Here is an 18,475-nt window from a genome sequence, read left to right on the forward strand (position 1 = left end):
TTTGATAGCTAGGATTCAACTCAATTCGTGGTAATATTTAGGACGAGCCAATATGAATCTAAAATGTACCAATTTCAAATTACTAGTTATTTACACTTTTTTTCAAATAGAATGGCAGAACATCTCTTATTATGAGTATACCGGTTAATAAATTAGCTGCAGCAAGGTCACACACATACACACCAGTGTACCGGAACGTATTCGCCGAACTTCAGTACTGATTCAGCACGCCAAAATGATAGAAAAAGTTTATATCGACATTAAGTCCTATTTTGCTTTGCTTTCTTCTGGACGGCATTTTGTGATTTTCAACAAAAAAATTATTTCTTAAAAATGGGTCAACCTAACCTACTTTAACTAAATTTGGCAAATCTAAAACTAGTATCTTGTTCTACAAAACAAAAAATTTTGATAAAGACACCTTCAAAAATTTTAAAATGGCGGCTATCAAATTTATTTATCAATATCTTTGTAATTATTAGTTTGACCAAATTTTTACTAATAATAAAATTTATTAAGCATTTTATTTTGAAAAAATGACACCTCATTTGTAATAATCCGTTGAAAAACAATCGAGTTATTGCAGACAATTAAACCGTCAGTACGCTTGCGCACCGTAATGCAAGGTGATAATTTTTATTAATTTAATATTAATCCTTTTTCCCTTACTATTATTATTTACTAAATACTTTTTATTACATTTAGTGGTGGAAGTAAAAACAGGCAAAAAATGACAAGATTGCATTACGTTCGAAAGCGTACTACCGGGTTAATTCTGCAATAACTCGATTGTTTGTCAACGGATATTTACAAATGAGGAGTTATTTTATTCAAAATAAAATGCTTAATAAATTTTATTGTAGAAAAAATTTGATCAAACAAATAATTACAAAGATATTAAACATTATAGAATTAAGATGGCCGCAATTTTTTAATTCGTGAAGGTGACATTTTTAAAAAAGTTTTATTTTGTAGAATAAGATACTAGTCTTAGATTTGCCAAATTTATTTAAAGTAGGTTGACCAGTTTCTAAGATAATTTTTTTGTTGAACATCACGAAATTGTGTCCAGAAAAAAAACAAAGCAAAATAGGACTTATGTCGATATGAACTTTTTCGATCATTTTGGTGTCCTGAATCAGTTCCGTAAAATCAGCGAATAGAAACTCTGTATATAACACAAATGGCAAGTAATAAAAAACAGAATTTTGAGAAAGCAAATTTTGGAATTTTTTAAATTTTGTAAAAATTATATTTATTACAAATAACATTAATGAAAAGCAATAAAATTTTATAATTTTATTTTCGCAAGAAGTTTATTACAAAAAAGAAGTAACCCAAGACATTAATAAGTTATTTATTACGAAATCAAACTACGAAACAGGTCAAACCTACAGGTAGTAATATACAGAAAAAAAACTTTTTTTTTATTTTCTAAAGCGTTAAAATTCTTATTACCGTATTAAGTTCATAAAAATTACGAATATTTAATAATTACTTGATGAGCTGTAACCAAAAAATGTAGAGCGAGAGGACTAATGTTTGTACAGAACAAAACAAAATCAAATGTAACAAAACAAATTTCAAAACTAAATTAAACAATAAATCATTAGATCACAGAAAAAAACCGTAATTATGCAATTAATTTAATTTTATATGCATAAAACATTAAAATAATATTCCTTATACTATCAGAAATCAGTATTTAAAAGGATCAGTATAAAAAGGTTTATTGCATAATAAAAATTACATTATACTAATAACGAAGTTAAAATTATTAGTCATATTTTTTTTTTTTTAATTATAAATAATGAAAGATGTCAACATTGTTACAGAAAAAAAAGTCATCAATATTAGATAACCTTACCTTAATATTTGATAATCCTAATGGCCTAAAAAAACTAATTTCTGATTATAAATATATACTTTCTAGACATAACAATAAAAATATCAACGCATTAAAAAAAATTGACAAAACAATACAATAAATCCACTAAAATAGTGTTTAAATACACAACAGTATTAAAAAAACAAATAGTTAATAAAAATATTTCATTACGTAACAAAAAAAAATAATAAGTATAAATTATCACATATAAACAGACGACTGGTCAATAGTATTTGCAAGTTAAAAAAAAATTTCCAATATTACTTACAGACTTTCTTAAAAATATTTCATTATCTTAAGTACTGTAATAATAAGTATTAATTAGCACATAAAGTTAGTACAAACATGCCCTACTATTTTTTGAATGTGTGTGTGTAAAATACGCGTTATTGACAACTTAATAGCAATAAATCTATATCATACCACTAAATAAATTAGTGGGAGAAAAATATAACGCTGCTTTTAAGTACCAATTGAAACAGAAAAACAACAAACTTAAGATAAAATAAAATACAATTAAAATATCAATTAAAGGGAAAAACAGATAAAATGAAAATAATGAATTAAATAATAAAAAATATTTGTTTGTGAATAAAGTTTAATAAATATTACTCAACAAAAAATTTATTTATCATAAATAGCAAATAAATAGGGCAAAATCAAGTATGTAACAGGAAAATTTTATAACAAGACATGATTCAATATTTACATATGATATCTCAGTAAAAATACATTGATCGTTGAAAAGTCATCAGCAAATAAAACTTTACTGAAAGCTTATAAACCACAAAATGGTCATATTTTTAACAAAATTCTTGGTAAACAACAGCATAGTCTTACACTACTATTAAGCAAAGTGTGCCAAAATAATAACAGTATTGCCTTGGAAGCCAAAATAGTGTTGGCAGTAACATTAAGCGCCACGTGTTTTGCTGGCCTAAACTACAGGATTTTGTTTCGAGCGATGCGCGATTCTGATGACTAAACTAATAAAAACATTTTTGTTTTTCTACAAAAAAAATATATATATATAAATATCGATTAAAAAAAAACAATATTAAAGTTTTAAAGATAATTCTGGAGTGCTAAATCATGCGGCGTATGGTTTCTTTAAATCTTGTTTCAACTCAACTAACTGAGAGTTAAAACTCTTTTGTTTTAGCCGACTATTCTGAGACCGAGCTGCAGATACCTACTAATTAATAATTTTGCAAATGTGTGGTTTAATATGGGGTAGTACAGATCGTTTTTGCCTTATATGCTGATTGGGACAGATCAGATCGTGCTGGAAACATTAAAAATAAAATACTATAAGTCCCTGTAAACGTCTCAGGTTTAATAATAATATTTAAAAGGTTTAGTAATAGTCTCAGGTTTAGTAATATTTAAAAAATAGGCGTGAACCCGATATTTTAAAATTGCAATAATAAAAAGTTTCTTTAAAAAATAAATTTAAAATAAAATATTTTTAATCCTTTGATTCTCTTATTATTAAAATTGCAACGTGATTAACCAGAAGCACATTTTTTTTACTATGTTTAGGTATTAAAAGATTCATAACAGCAATTTAAATGGAAAATAAAAAAGAAAACAGGTAAGATATTAATTATAATAAAGTACTAAGACATAATAAACCAACATATTACTTTTATAAGGAAAAAAGAACTTGTTTTGAAAATAATTATATGGCGGCTTTAATGTTCAACAAAGCTGTCCACAACTCCGCGTTAATACGGTCTAGTAAACTGCTTTTAAAATAGAAAAAAAAACAAGCTTTATAAAAGGATTTAAACAGAAAATAAAAATATATTTGATTAACATAACAAAATTTAACAAGTAATGGAAATACATTTTTAAAAATGCACTGAAAACTTTTCAATAACAGATAATTAAAATGTAAAGAATGCACTTAAAGGTCAATGAACCCCAATACATAAAGCATACATTTATTAACTGTTTTACGTTAAAAAGTGACCATTACCCTACTAGTGAAGAACTACCGTGAATGACCGATATCTGGCAAATATCGATATACTGTGGTGAATCTCGACACATACCGAATACGTAGGTGAAATACCGAATTATTTGCTTATTCGGACCTTGCCGGTATATGTCGACAAACACAGAATAGTTCAAGCGAGTGGGAGGGGGTCAAAACGGGGTAGGGTCAAATGTCTAAAGTAAATAGTGAATTACGAGACACCCTCCTAAAAAAAAATCTGATTACATGACTTCCTTGTATGTCTTACAGATACACATTTTTTTTTTTTAAATGAGAAGTACATAAAATTTTATTTCATTAATAACTTTTGATATTTTTTCAAATATTTTCTTTTATTGTTATTACAGAACTATTATTTATAATATTTTTTTTTTAAATCAAAGGTTAATAATTATTAATAAAGCAATATATTAAAAAAAAAAAGAATTAAAAAAAGGAGATGAAGTCTGATTTGAACCAATATGCTTTCCCATTGTAAATTCAAAATATTTTATTAATAAAAATTATATTTGGCTATAACTCTGGAACCAATGAAAATAAGTACCACTTATTCAACATATCGTTGAAAAGCTCTCAATGAGGACTTATTACGTAGTAATATCTCTTTATTTCTTAGTTACGAAAAAGTCCAAAATCCAATTTTTTTTAATTTTGGCCTTTTTTGTACACTTTTAGTCCAGTCAATTGCAATCAAAAGAGGAAGTGCACAACTAGAGTCCTAAATACAAAGTATTAGTCCCCATTACAAAAGTCCTAAATCCAAAATTTCAACAGCCTAAGGCTAATCGTTTTTGATTTATGCGAGATACATACGTACGTACAGTCATTACGCCGAAACTAGTCAAAATGGATTCAGTGATGATCAAAATGAATATTTCCATTCAAAACTGAAAACCGAAATTTCTCGCGATCACAATACATCTTTTAATTCGTACAAATAAGTAGAAAAGTTAGTTTAGATTTAAGCCAATCATAAACTAAGCTCGCTAACCTCGTATAATTAACGTTAAAAATACATCTCCAACATTGGAGGCAATTAACCACATTCACCGCATTTATAAGAAATTTAATCAAATTTTCAGCATTTTATAAATTGAAAGGGCAAATCAGGATACACAGAATATGTTAACGATACAAATAAATGGGTCACATGGTTTGCTTTTTGTTCAATTCTTTGTAAAAATATTTTTATTCAACTTTCATCATCAGTTGCGTGCTGAATGCGGTGAATTTGATTAATCGCCTCCAATGTTGAAGAGTAACATAAATAATTTGTATATTTAACGTTAATATATATACGTTAGTATATTTAACCATAGAAATTAGTATTGGATGATTTTTTTTTAAATTTCTAGTTGTCTTTCGACCCCCACCTGAGCTTATCAGTCAGTGTTTGTGAACAAATACCGGCGAAAGTCCGAATGTATAATAATAAGATAAGCAAATATTTCGGTTTTTCACCAACAAACTTTGGTATGTGTCGACATTCAACCGAGAATATTAACATTCTATAATCTCGGGGTCTTCCACGGTAATATATACACAAAAGTCTTAATGATAGTTGTCATTAATACTTCTGTTATATGACAATATCATTGAAAATTCATTCAAGTTTTTAAGAAGAAGAAATTATTCAACTTTACTTAAAGGAATAAAAGTATAACTCATTACAACGTTAGAAAAGTTTCTTTTTAAAGAAATACGATACGTATTGAAGCCAGACGTTTTTGTGTTTAATGTTCAAAAATAATAAGCGAAGTTTAATATTTAAAATTTGTTTAATCTAAGCTTAAGAGGTTCATACTTTGCATTAGCATAAAAGACAAACTTTGAGGAAATAAATTTTCTATTTCAAAAAGATAATGATTGGACATAATATAAGGATAATGTTGTATAATACAAAAATAAAATACTACTTTTTTATAAAAACTAAAAAATTTTTCTCAAATTTGTTGCAAACAAGCTACGATGTTTTCTTACGTAGATACTTTTGAGGATAAATTACAGATTCTTTGTTATCATTACAATAAATTTGTTTATTTATTAATAGTATTAATACATTTAATTTTAAATAGCCTTTTAGCTTTCCGCAAATAGAGCCACTCAAGCGTTCAGTGACCCATCGACCATGATAAAAAAGGAATCACTGCTCTATATCTCTAAAAATAATAATAAATTCAGGTTATCAACAACTAAAGACTTGACACAGTTGGTCTTTCATTAAATTATGGTACCTACACATTAGGATAAAACGATTAAAAAAAATTGATGAATAAAGATAAGTAATGCATTATTTCAAAAGCTCCGAAACAAATTATTCAGGTATTTAAGTTTTTTCAATATGCCAGACGGTACTAACATAAGAAACATACCATTACAACAACTCTAATGTTGAGAGGTTCTAAAAGCCACTCACACTGTATATAAAGTATAGGACACTATCTGGGATGGCGCCTGGGGCTGATTCTCTCCCCTCAAATAAAAACAACATTCCCTTCTCCCTTTTAAAAACAAGATACAACATATCACCTAAACGACACATCAACTCACACGTGAATATAATTGTAGGAAGCGTAGTAAGGATCATAATAGGTAATATTTTATGTTATTCGTAACCTTCTGGCTATTTCTAACATATGTTCTTCTATTTTTAATAATAAACAGCTTCAGAATTATATGAACAAAAAAATAATAAAAAAGTATAATTAAACCTTTTATAATATATGGATAACTAATGGAGTATAGAAAAAATTATTTAATTAATGCAATTCATTAATATGCAAGTAAAAGAAAACAATTATTTAAATACAATACTTTGTAACGTCAATAATATATAATATAAAACTGATTCATATCAAGAGGAAATACGGTGAATTATTTTCCCATTAAAAAAAATTTAAAACGTAAAATAGAAAAGAACATATATTTTATTAATTGACAGGATATTATTTAACTGACATTTTCTAAAAATTTCTTTAGCATTCCGATTTGACCTCAGTATTTTCTGTGAAAATTGTACTGTTATTTTGAAGCTGTAGGAACTCAAGTTCATATCTGGTTTTGAACTCTAATGGACCCACATAAAATAAAATGTCAAGGTAAAATCAAAGTTCTTATATTCTTTTTTAGATACTTTTACTAAGAATTCGAATAAGAAAACCCTTATCTGGTATGTGAGAGATCCCTAATCCATTAATGATTTAAAAAACAAAAGGGTATTTTTTATGATTTGCATTTTTATTATTATCATTATCAAAGTGTCCATCCATATTTAAGATAAATAATTATTAAAAAAAAAGAAGAAAAGTGGAACTGACATCAAGACCATGTAATGTGATGTACATCTATAGAATTATAAGATTCTCACTGTCCCTATCGATGTATATTATGTATAGTATAAGAATATATTGAGTCTGAAAAGTTTAAGACAAGATATCTAGTTTTTTGATGAATTTATTAACGGTGCTACATATCTTGTGCAGAACTCACATTACATGCCCTACAGAAGACCATATAACATTAACATGACGCAAACATATAGAATATAAGGATTCCCACTGTCCCCCATCTACCAGCCGGAAGGCGTTTTGTCAATTTCACAGAGGTTTTTGTCTGAAAGGTTTTTTCAACATCATGGTAACATCGCGAAAAGTAGCAGCATCAATTGAAATAATTATTGTTGCTGCGTGTCGACTGCAACAAGATTTATTTAATTCGGAATAATAGGAAAACTGTTATGCGTGAACAAATAAAACAAAAATATATATGTGTCGATTACGTACCCACCACTTTTGAAGTCTATTAAAAGCAGGCTATAATTTCTTATGTAATGTGATATTTTACAATTTTTTTTTAATAATTAGTTATAAGTTCAACCTCAAGTGTTTTATTTTATAATATGAATAAAAAAATAGATTTTTAAATACCTGATAAATATGACTCATGAGCATTGTAAAAAGTGTTAAATTTGCAAAATATAGACGCTGGCTGTTAACAATGTACATGTCAATAAAATGATGTACAAAAGCAACTGAATGTAGGGCCATCGGAGTACGTAACACTAGAAAACATAATAATATGCATAGCGATGATTCATCGATCATGTCAAAGTGTACAAGGTTTATCTCGATCTTTGGAATTTTACTATCAACGAATGAGAAAATAATAAAGTTCAAAAAGTTTCAACAGTAAGCATAAGTAGTTTACATAAGTTAAACAGTAGTAAGCAGTTTCATTGCTTTATTATACTGAAGTACGCACTAAAGAAGGAAAGCTTGTTTTTAAGGAGGGACATTTTACGAACGACATGATGTGAAAATTAATTTCTCACACCAAATTACAGCTTGGTCTTTTCTATGTATTATTCTGGGGAAATATTTAAAAAACTTGCGAATATTACGTAAAACGTACCCATTTTTTATTTGTCTTCCTAAAAGTGCAATTGCAAATTTTCTAACATCTTTAGGAGAATATACAAAAGATAACTGTTTAAATGCATCTAAAAACAGAGATTTAAATGTTGTTTAAATACATTATAAGTATTTTTCAAATATCGTTATCAAGATAGTAAACACTTAAGTTCTCAGATTTTTTTTCACTGAACAATTAATTTTAAAAACACTACCGCAGTACGTACAAGTTTATAAAAAACGGACTGGAATAATTTTCGTTTAGAAAATAAGTACTTCCATCAAAAATGGTGGGAATCTCGACCGTGTGTAAGAGAAGAATTCAATCGCTTCACACAGAATACAACAGCTGTACGAAAAAGTAAAAGTTTATACTATTCTTTTTCGCTTATGAAATATTTTCTAACAGACCGTGTTTATATTTTCTTATTATAAACCACAGTCTTGAGATCAAAAATAAAATTTATATCTTAGCTGATATCAAAGATAACTTCTTTTTTGAACAACACTTTATAGTTTTCGAAAATTAAAAAAAAATATTGTATACTAGCTCCCAGTCGCAGCTTCGCTCGCGCTATATGGTTACTTGCATTTCCTGTGGTGGTCAATCTTTTTATTTTATATTTATTAGTCAAGTAACTGGAGGCAGGTGCAGTCGGTCACACATACAGTAACGGTGGCATATCCCATTTCCCGTTGCTCAGTTGTTTCAGTCGAGCGAGGGCTGTGTGTATTCGGTCGCTTTCCAATCTTGACTATATTTCGTCTTCAGTCTCTGCCGCGCGAACAGTTTTCATCGTACGTGCTTTTTTTTGTATATCTCCCGATTGAAGAATGTCTTTTAGGCATGGTATGATGTTTTGAAAAAAAATCACAGAATTTAAAAGATTGCAGTTAAAAACTTTACACACTTTAAATTAGTAACACACACATGATAAACAAAAGCAGCTATTTATTTATGTTTTTAAACAGCTGTAAAAAATTGTAAATGAATGAATCGTAAAAATTACATATGCATGTGCGCTTAATCAATTGAAACTTAGGAATAACTGTACGTTAAAACCTCAGCCCTTTTCAAAATTAATCTATTCAATGTTGAAAAAAAATGTTAGATAAAAATTACATTTTTCTTGAAAATCAAAGTCATTTTGAAAATTAAATAAGCTTTAAGGAAGAAATAAAGTGTTTTAAATTTCGTTATGTCGGAGGTCCAAAAAAATTAGCCTTCACCGCAGGGCTTCAAAGTGTAGGTGTGCAAAATTTTAGGCAAATCTGTCCGGTAGATCTCGAGTTAAGTTGGAACAGACAGACAAACAAACATTGATTTTTATATATATAGATTGTAAAACTTTCTTCTTAATTATATCCTAACACAAATGTTTTTATAGATTCTACAAAATTATGTAGCGTTGAAAATGCACTACGGGGAAATAGGAGGAGAAAAACGGGACACTTTTAGAGCGTTAAGTGGTCAGAATGTTCACATTTTTAACATATTTATATAAATTGCAACTCAGCAAATATATAAAAAAAAGTACAAGGTTTATTAAAACACAAAACACGTTTTTTCCTATCACGTAGGTCGAATTAAACAATTAAAAAAAAAAAATTTGAATACTGTAAATAAAAATCACTAATCAGCCCTTCAAATAATTTTTTTTTTATATAAAAAAAATTACGTCATCCACACATAAGGCATACAATAAGTAACACAGGGAGACCGGATGGGACAATTCCAATAAGCAAATATACGCATACATATGGCCAAAAGTATGGGGAAGCAATTTAACTGGCTATTTATGGTATGTTTCACGGAACCATATATGTGGTGGTAATATGGTGTCCTCAATGCTTAAGAAATTGTACAATACGGACGTGACAATTTAAAATACAAATCGGTCACAAAGTGTCAATCTAGTAAATGCATTCCACGAGAGTAATGCAATGTGTATTCTTTGTCAACCATGTTAACAACTTCGTGACGAAAATAAAAATTACATTAATTTGCATTTTCATCATGTCATTGCATAGTATCTAAGAAATTGAATATATTATTTCATTTTTTCCGTAGCACGATAATAATAAATCGATTCTTAATTTTCACATAAAAAATTTTTTTTATTTACATTGTATTTTATTTTAATGGAAATAAATTTTCAACAGGTCTAAACACAAACCAAATCGGGGAAAAATTAGATTCATACCAAAATTATACAAAAATTAGAACAAATTCCAAATATAAAACAAAAAATTCACCGAACAAATATTAATTACAGAAAATTAATTTGCGCAGTGAGTAATTCGTTTTCTGGTAACGTACAACATAATTATCATCAGGACGCAAAAAAATAATTAGAGAGTAACAAAAATTAACCTTGAAGTAATTAATGCTCATTTAACACACAAATTATACCTTATACCTTCATTCGTTACATTTCATAGCTGATATAATTGAATTTAATATTATTAAATGATTAACTGCAGGCTAAATCATCTTCAAATGTAAGGAATAAACAAAATTTCAGCTTAAGATTAGAGTACGTAAACAACATAAAAGGTACAAAAAAAAAAGATATAAAAAATACACAGTAATTTACAATCGTCAAATCTTTCAACAATATAATTAATAGAATTCGTTACTAATATCAAACAGTTGTTACAGTGAACCAGGTCTATCAACAAGAAAGAAAAACGTAGCTTATTTTAAGACAAATGAAACAGAATGATTTGTTGAGTAGAGTACAATTAAATTTCTTTAGTTTTTCTTACTTATCTAGATAAATTACACGCTATTTCTACGGTAAACAGATTACATCTCATGGGAACCTTCCATTAAAATACGATAAAAAATTTCTACATTAAAAATTAAGTTACCGTTATCATTAATTTAGACACAAAATGACTCTTTCTGAAGACTACAATCGCCATCGCCTAAGAAGGAATTAGTATTAATAAGCAACATAAATATATTACAAGATATGACTAATGTTTTACAACTAATGTTTTTTTTATTTTTTACTTTTATTATTTAAATTAATTTCTTCCCAAATTAAATGCGTGCAACAAATTAAACAGTTTTTTCTCGTTGCAATGCATCCACTGTTAAAAGTACAAAAAAATATTCATTTAATTTTTTTTTAATGTTTATTCAAAAAGCCATCCTGAACGGATTAATCATAAATAATACTTTCTTAAACAGAAGGTCAGGGACCGTCGTTAGATATTTGAAACGTAAAAAAAATATTTCTGACTTATGATTAAGTAAAAGGTCAATCAGAAAAGAAATTTGACTAAATGATTTATGTAATTTAGTTCGACACTTCCACAACTCTCCGTCCTTCCGGACGAGGTTTTCCTTGAGAATCCCAGGCTTCGTCATAGAAGATTCTTTAAATTTGTAATATTGGTATTTTAATTCTGGGTACACATGGATTGGGGTCCACCAGCTTTGTAATGATTATGCAAGACTAATCGATAGAAGTTAAAATAATCGAATGAAGTTTCAAAACACGTATCGTAAGTGGTGGAAAAGATAAATGTATATAAAAATTTTCAAATAAAATATTATTAAAATAAAAACATGTTTAAAAGATAATAAATAGATTTTTAACAATTCCTTCTTCAGCTGAAATCATGAATTATTTATTCATATAACTATATCGAAATACATATGTGCTGATAAGTTTGGAACAAAATAACTAGCTTAAACAACAACCGACGTGACTTACGAGACGAAATGGTAGTGTTTCATTCGTAAGGTTCTAGGTTCCAATTCCAGTCAGGTTTGGCATTACTTTACACGCTAAAGAACGTATATTTCACGTAATTTACAACTATTAAACAGAAAATAAATTACTATAATTGGACATACAACATAAAATCAGTTACATCTGAATGAAAACAATAATAATTAAAAACTATTTCTACTATAAAAACAAATTTTATTTTGTTATTCTAATTTATTTTCCAAAAAAGAAAATCCAACTACTTTTTAACCTCACACAACTACGCCTGTCAAAAAAGTCCTGTGAACTGTCAAAAGAACTCCTAAAAAAATTGCAGGTACGTACGTATTAACGCCACCGCAGTTACAGCTTATTTAAAAACAAAGTAGTCAATCGGATTTCGGTGGAAAATGAACAGTCTCTTTATTAATTTTAATAAATGGTTATTTATATTTATTTATTTTGTAAATATAATTTAACCAAACTTAACCTACGCTCACTAACCTTGACTAATTAACACCGTAATTTTTTGAGTATTTATTTAATAAATCCAGTAATTATTGCAATTATTTATTATTTAAATAATCAAAACACTCTTGTTAATTAGTCAAGGTTAGCGAGCGAAGCGAGCGTAGGTTAAGTTTGGTTAAATTATATTTATAAAATAAATAAATATAAATAACCATTTATTAAAATTAATAAAGAGACTGTTTTGAATCTATGTTATATATCGGCCCATTTTCCACCGAAATCCGATTGACTACTTTGTTTTTAAATAAAGCTGTAGCTGCGGTGGCGTTAATACGTAAGTACCAAATTGCCCTATTAAGTAATTTTTCCTTACTGGATTCTAATTTGAGGGTTTTTTATCAAAAATTTTCCATAAGCTATCATTTTCAAGTAATAGTTATTTCAATTAGTATGTTTTATTTTGTTTTTTTTTTTTAAATAAAATGTTTTAATTATGAAGCAAATTATTAAGCTTCAAACGTATTGGCAAAGATGTAATGCTTGACTAGTGTTTATCTATTTGGTATTATTGATTTGTTTATTAATGAGTAATATTTAAAAAAGAAAATTAATTTTTAAACAGTTATTTAAAATCTCTAAGATGTTCTATACAAAGAAAAAACCACATAAAAAAACGAACAAGCAGATTGACAACATGTTACACTGTTCACCATATTCATAAACAAGATGGCAAATTTTCCCCGTCATTTCACGCATTTCATTTAAATAAAATACATGATGTACAACAAACAAAGATTAACTAAACTGTCTAAAACGTAGATCGGATAAGGAAATAAAAAAATAATAATACTGAAAATTTTGCAAAAATAATTATAAAAATTATTTCCTTCTAATAGAAATATTAAATATCGTTAACTATCTAAAGATATGTGGAGTCTAAGTTACTAAAGTAATAAGAAAGAAATGGATATGTTTAAAATATCGAAACTCAATATTAAATTATTAAATCTTTATATAAGTATTTACTAACGTACAATATTTATATAATAAAACACAATTTAAATAAAGAGAACAGGAGAATACACCTAAATAGGTATAACTAATATTAAAAAAATTATTAGACACATCTATAAAAAAAAAAGAGAAAAAGTTAATAACTATATAATAAAGTTCTGCGCTTATATATGGATGTACATCTATTATAAGAAATACTAAGTATAATGTATAACCTATAAAGAAGCGTCCGTCATTCGATGCCCGAGGTAAATTGCGTGATGTAGACAGTTACAGTATACTAAGTTGGAACACAAATCAATCAGAAATGTAGGGCGTATATTCTACGACCATAATAGTGGTTATTGATTGAAATAAAAAAAAAAAAAATTGTACACCTAAAGAATAGTAGGAGTATCTGCAATAAGGAAAAAACATATTTGTGATATGCAGTGAAACGACAAATGTGATAAAATTTATCTCTAATCTTCAAAACTATTTTAGGAAAGAATATTGCATGCAATGAAGAAGTAACTCGTTCAATAATGAGCAAACATAAAGAAGAAAGGAATTTATTTTAAAGTTATTTTAGTTGCATGTCACGCAAACTAGTTTTCATATGTAAGGAAATGTTTTTCAATCCGACTATTATCACTTTTAATCATACAAGTGTAGAACCAAGTATTTCCAATTGACTGGAAGAAACTTACATATAACACAATGTTTCTCATACAAAAATTTTCGAACTATTATAAAGTACCTAGATACAATTACATTAATTTACATGAGAGAATGATATTCATCATATATAAGGTCCCTGAGATAAACATCACCTTACAGGGGTAAATAACATGAAGTAGAATGACCTTGACATGCTGATTATATATAGACTAATAAGTTCTCCCGGGACTCTTATAACTTAATCTACTCGTGAAAATAATGGGAAAAGTTTATATAAACACATGTTCTAAAATGCTTCGTTTGCGTGTTTTTCAGAAACGCTTCGTGTTCGCTCAGATTTCAGCTACTCCGGTGAAATGAGGTCGGACTGAAATTTTTAGAATGTTATTTAAGGGGCAAAATTAGTGATTTCTTATGGTTTTTGACCAGAAAAATGTAATAAAATAGGTCCCAGAACTGTATCTGCAATAGTTTCTGAGAAATCTGGGGTGAAAACCAAGTAAAAACCCCGTTTTTTTTATGTTTGACGTACAGTGACTTAGTTAAATAGGTAATAAATACATAAAACTTTTAAACAAATTAATTCTGAATAGAATAGAGTAAGATAACTTGAATAAAATAAATTTAGAAAAACTACATCTGTCAGAAAAATACTTTTAATGTAAACAAGCCCCAAATTCTAAATGAAATTCGAATCCTGATTCTGAATCTGCTCAATCTTAAGAATGGCCATACAATTTTTACGAATAATTGTTACCTTATATACGGTAGGGTACAATTTATAATAGTTTTTAATAATTAATAAATAATTGGAATCAAGTGATCACGTAGTAATACATATAAATTAATTTATAACAACATTAGGAATAATTATAGAAGTCATTTTAAAAAATGATTATAATCTACACATTTAAAAGACATGTGTCTCACCGATTATCAACGCCGAGCAAAAACTAATGAAGATAAATTGATGAAAATTTATATACACGTTCTTCTCATGATGTAGGTGCACAATAAGAAAGGATTTTTTTGAAAATAGGAGTTTATAAGGTAAAAATTAAATTTACTATTTTTTGAATTCACGGGTAACAAATGAAGATATCAACTTGATTTTTGGTGTATGTAACGATCCAAGTGAATATTTAAAAACCAATTTCTTGATTTTTTTTGTAATTCCGAGTTTAAGGTTTAAAATGGAATAACATCAGATTTCATATTTTTTAAAAAATTTACTGCAACAAATGAAGGTATTAATATAACAAATGAAGATTGTTTTTTCGTGTGTAATCTTTATGTGAAGATCTAAAAATAATTTTCTAGATTGTAAAATAATTTTAAAAAAACAATTTTCTTTATCGAAATTCGACTTTAAAAAGGATGATGAAAGGTGCGAAAAATTTCAAACAATGGTTACAAATTTTCCCCATTTCCGACAATACTAAATGAGATATTTATTGCCATTTTTATGCTACATTTTTTTATTTTTCTGTTTAACCTATTACACCTTACACTGTAAGCTATATCTTCAAAGGATAAATGAAGATGGCATGCATTGCATGTAAATGAAGTGTTTTTTTTACAGTCTCAGTTGAACCATTCCTGAGATGTGTGGTTAACTGAAACCCAACCACCAAAGAACACCGGTATCCACGATCTAGTATTCAAATTCATATAAAAGTAATCGCCTTTACTAGGATTAGAACGTTTTATGCTTCCACTATTGAATCAGTGTTTATAAGATCTGGTAACATTACGATGGAGAAGCGAGCAATTACCGGCTAAATATCCCCTGACCGTGACGGGAAATGCAAGTTACCATATAACGCGGGCGAAGCTGAGACGGGCATGCTAGTTAGTATCCTATATATAATCAATTTGGTACTTGCGTATTTGCTCGTCCACCAATAAACTGCAAACCTTTGGGTTATTAATATCACCCGATATAACCATTATATTACTATTTTTATAATCATTTATATTTATTTGTTTTATAAATATAATTTAATCAAACTTACGTACGCTCGCTAACCTTGACTAACAGAGTAATGTTTTGAGTATTTAAATAATAAATTCAATAATTATTGCAATTATTTATGATTTAAATAATCAAAACATTAATGTTAATTAGACGAGGTTAGCGAACGTAGGTTATGTTTGGTTAATTTATATCCAAAAATTAATGATGTGTTGATGATCCCGTAATTTTGAAGTATTTTCAAAGTTTCGGGATCATTATGGTTACGGTCGACGGGCTAATACGTAAGTACCACGCGTTTTAGTTATTGAAAAAACTAAAAAAAAAAAACCATGCTTATTTATATAATAATTTCACAAATTCGATTTTTATCAATTATTTAAGGTTAGGTTAAAACATTAAAGATATGACATTTGTATGAAATGATTAATAATTATACTTATCTTGCAATAATCATCATAAAAATATATATGAATATATAATAAATTGCAAGCAGTTAAAAAAAAAAGAAAAGAAAATTCATCTATACTAATGACATTAAGCAAGGTCATGAATTATGTTAAACCGACATTGACGTCTATAAAGTACAATAAATATTTTCAAAGTTAAGGTTGTTTACTTCATTCCGAGAAGAAAAAAATTATGTATAACCTTAATACGTATTATATATAAGAACATCAATTGCAACAAAATTGTTAAACGTAAAAGAGTAACCATTTCTCTATTTTTATTAAATATAATTAACGTAGGTTAAAATTATCAATAACTAAGTTAATAGGTCTTAATCAACTTCAATTCAGAATGCTTTCGTGGATATTCCAGTTTCGAACGAATAGGTTTTTTTATAAACAAACGAATAAAAAAATTTACATTATAAAAAATATGCTGATCATTTTCATAATAATAAAGTATTAATTTTGAAATTGGTACGTGTATAAAAATTATCAGCTGTATATGTAAAAAAAAAATAATATTAATAATGTAAAGAGAACGTAAAGCACTGCACACCTAACCTATTTTTACTAGTGTCTTTGAAGTAGGTAATAGATATAGTGTATTTATAATAGTTACCTGAGAATATTCCTTATCAACCATCGTTGTAAATAAAAAAATAAGTTTTATCAAACACTTGTTATCACTAATAAATAAAGATTGAAAACATAATGTTAAAATAGAACGACACAGTTTGTTTAAATAATAACTTTTCCATTGCGAGGAAAGATAACACTGACACGGCACTGTTAACTTTTAGATAGCAAAGGCAAAAAGAAAACCTCACTTTTTTTATTCATAACAATCGTACTTAATACGTAATACAACTAATCGCCGCCGTAGCGCGCGAGTGACTGCCTGACAAGTTCGTTAGATACTCCGTACTCCGAGCACACGGCACAACACGACCGCCTACAGTTCGCAGAGCAGTGTTGCCAAATATACCTTTTTAACATCAACATAAACTAATCAACAACAAACCAAAAGTTCGTTTGATTCTGATACACGCAAGCAATATTTCGTTAATGTTTTACGTAATGTAAAAACTGTATTTCTAATGTCGTAATAGATTAAATAAATTATTATAATGGCAATAAAGAATAGAAAATAAAAACAAAACTCAAAACTTGCCAAAGGCTTTCTATTTAAAAAAAAAAATTCAATTTTACCCTTCGAAAATTAACAAAACTTACAATAATCTTATTTAATAATATCCATCAAAATATAATTTTAGAACTTTTTTTTACAGAAAATTTCCAAAATAATTATTACTGAAAAAATAACATCATATAAATAAATTAACAGTGAAGGTAATTCAAACATTAGTCTGATTAAGAAAAGAACATTTCATTTCATTAAATAATATGAAAAATACTATGTTTCTTTCAGTTCGACAATAACATTAAACAAATTAATCCATCTCTCTTTCTCTCTCTATATATTTATATATATAGAAAGAGACAGAGTACATAAACATCACTTTAACAACAGAGATTCATATGACCTTAACATTGACAGAACAAGTGGTTCAGCAACTTGTCTGCCGTTACTATATTAAATTAAATAAAATCCAGTCCACTTCGAATAAAAACTAAAGATTAAATTAGTTTGTTGTTGCTTAATAACAGGATATAAATTTATTAATAAAAAATTATATATATATATTTTTTTTTTTGTAAATCTTATAGGTTTTTAATTAAAAAATCAATAATTTTCAATCCTGTTTCATATTCATAAATAATAAATTGTTTTCAAAATGATGTTAATTGTAACAAGTTAATTATAAATATAATAAAAGAATATTTATTAATTTTCAGAGATTCAGACTAATGCACGCAT

The 18,475-nt window shown here is 27.4% G+C and overlaps 1 protein-coding gene across 12 annotated transcripts in view; it reads right to left on the reverse strand.

The window, feature by feature from the left end:
- The window catches only part of by (focal adhesion protein tensin), a 752,581-nt gene that overhangs the window by 443,311 nt on the left and 290,795 nt on the right, over nucleotides 1-18,475 (reverse strand). For 2 of the 12 annotated variants that reach the window (XM_075355562.1, XM_075355560.1), the window contains exon 1: nucleotides 17,216-17,479. The exons of 6 other annotated variants lie outside the window; for them this stretch is intronic. In XM_075355562.1, the coding sequence (XP_075211677.1) occupies nucleotides 17,216-17,239 (24 nt within the window). In that variant the 5' untranslated portion in view covers nucleotides 17,240-17,479. Of the gene's footprint in view, nucleotides 1-7,816; nucleotides 7,850-17,215; nucleotides 17,480-18,475 lie in introns of those variants that run through there. 4 more of the 12 variants (XM_075355570.1, XM_075355567.1, XM_075355565.1 and 1 more) reach the window with 2 other exon arrangements.

Source organism: Lycorma delicatula, chromosome 2, assembly GCF_047948215.1.
Source record: "Lycorma delicatula isolate Av1 chromosome 2, ASM4794821v1, whole genome shotgun sequence".
Taxonomy (NCBI): domain Eukaryota; kingdom Metazoa; phylum Arthropoda; class Insecta; order Hemiptera; family Fulgoridae; genus Lycorma; species Lycorma delicatula.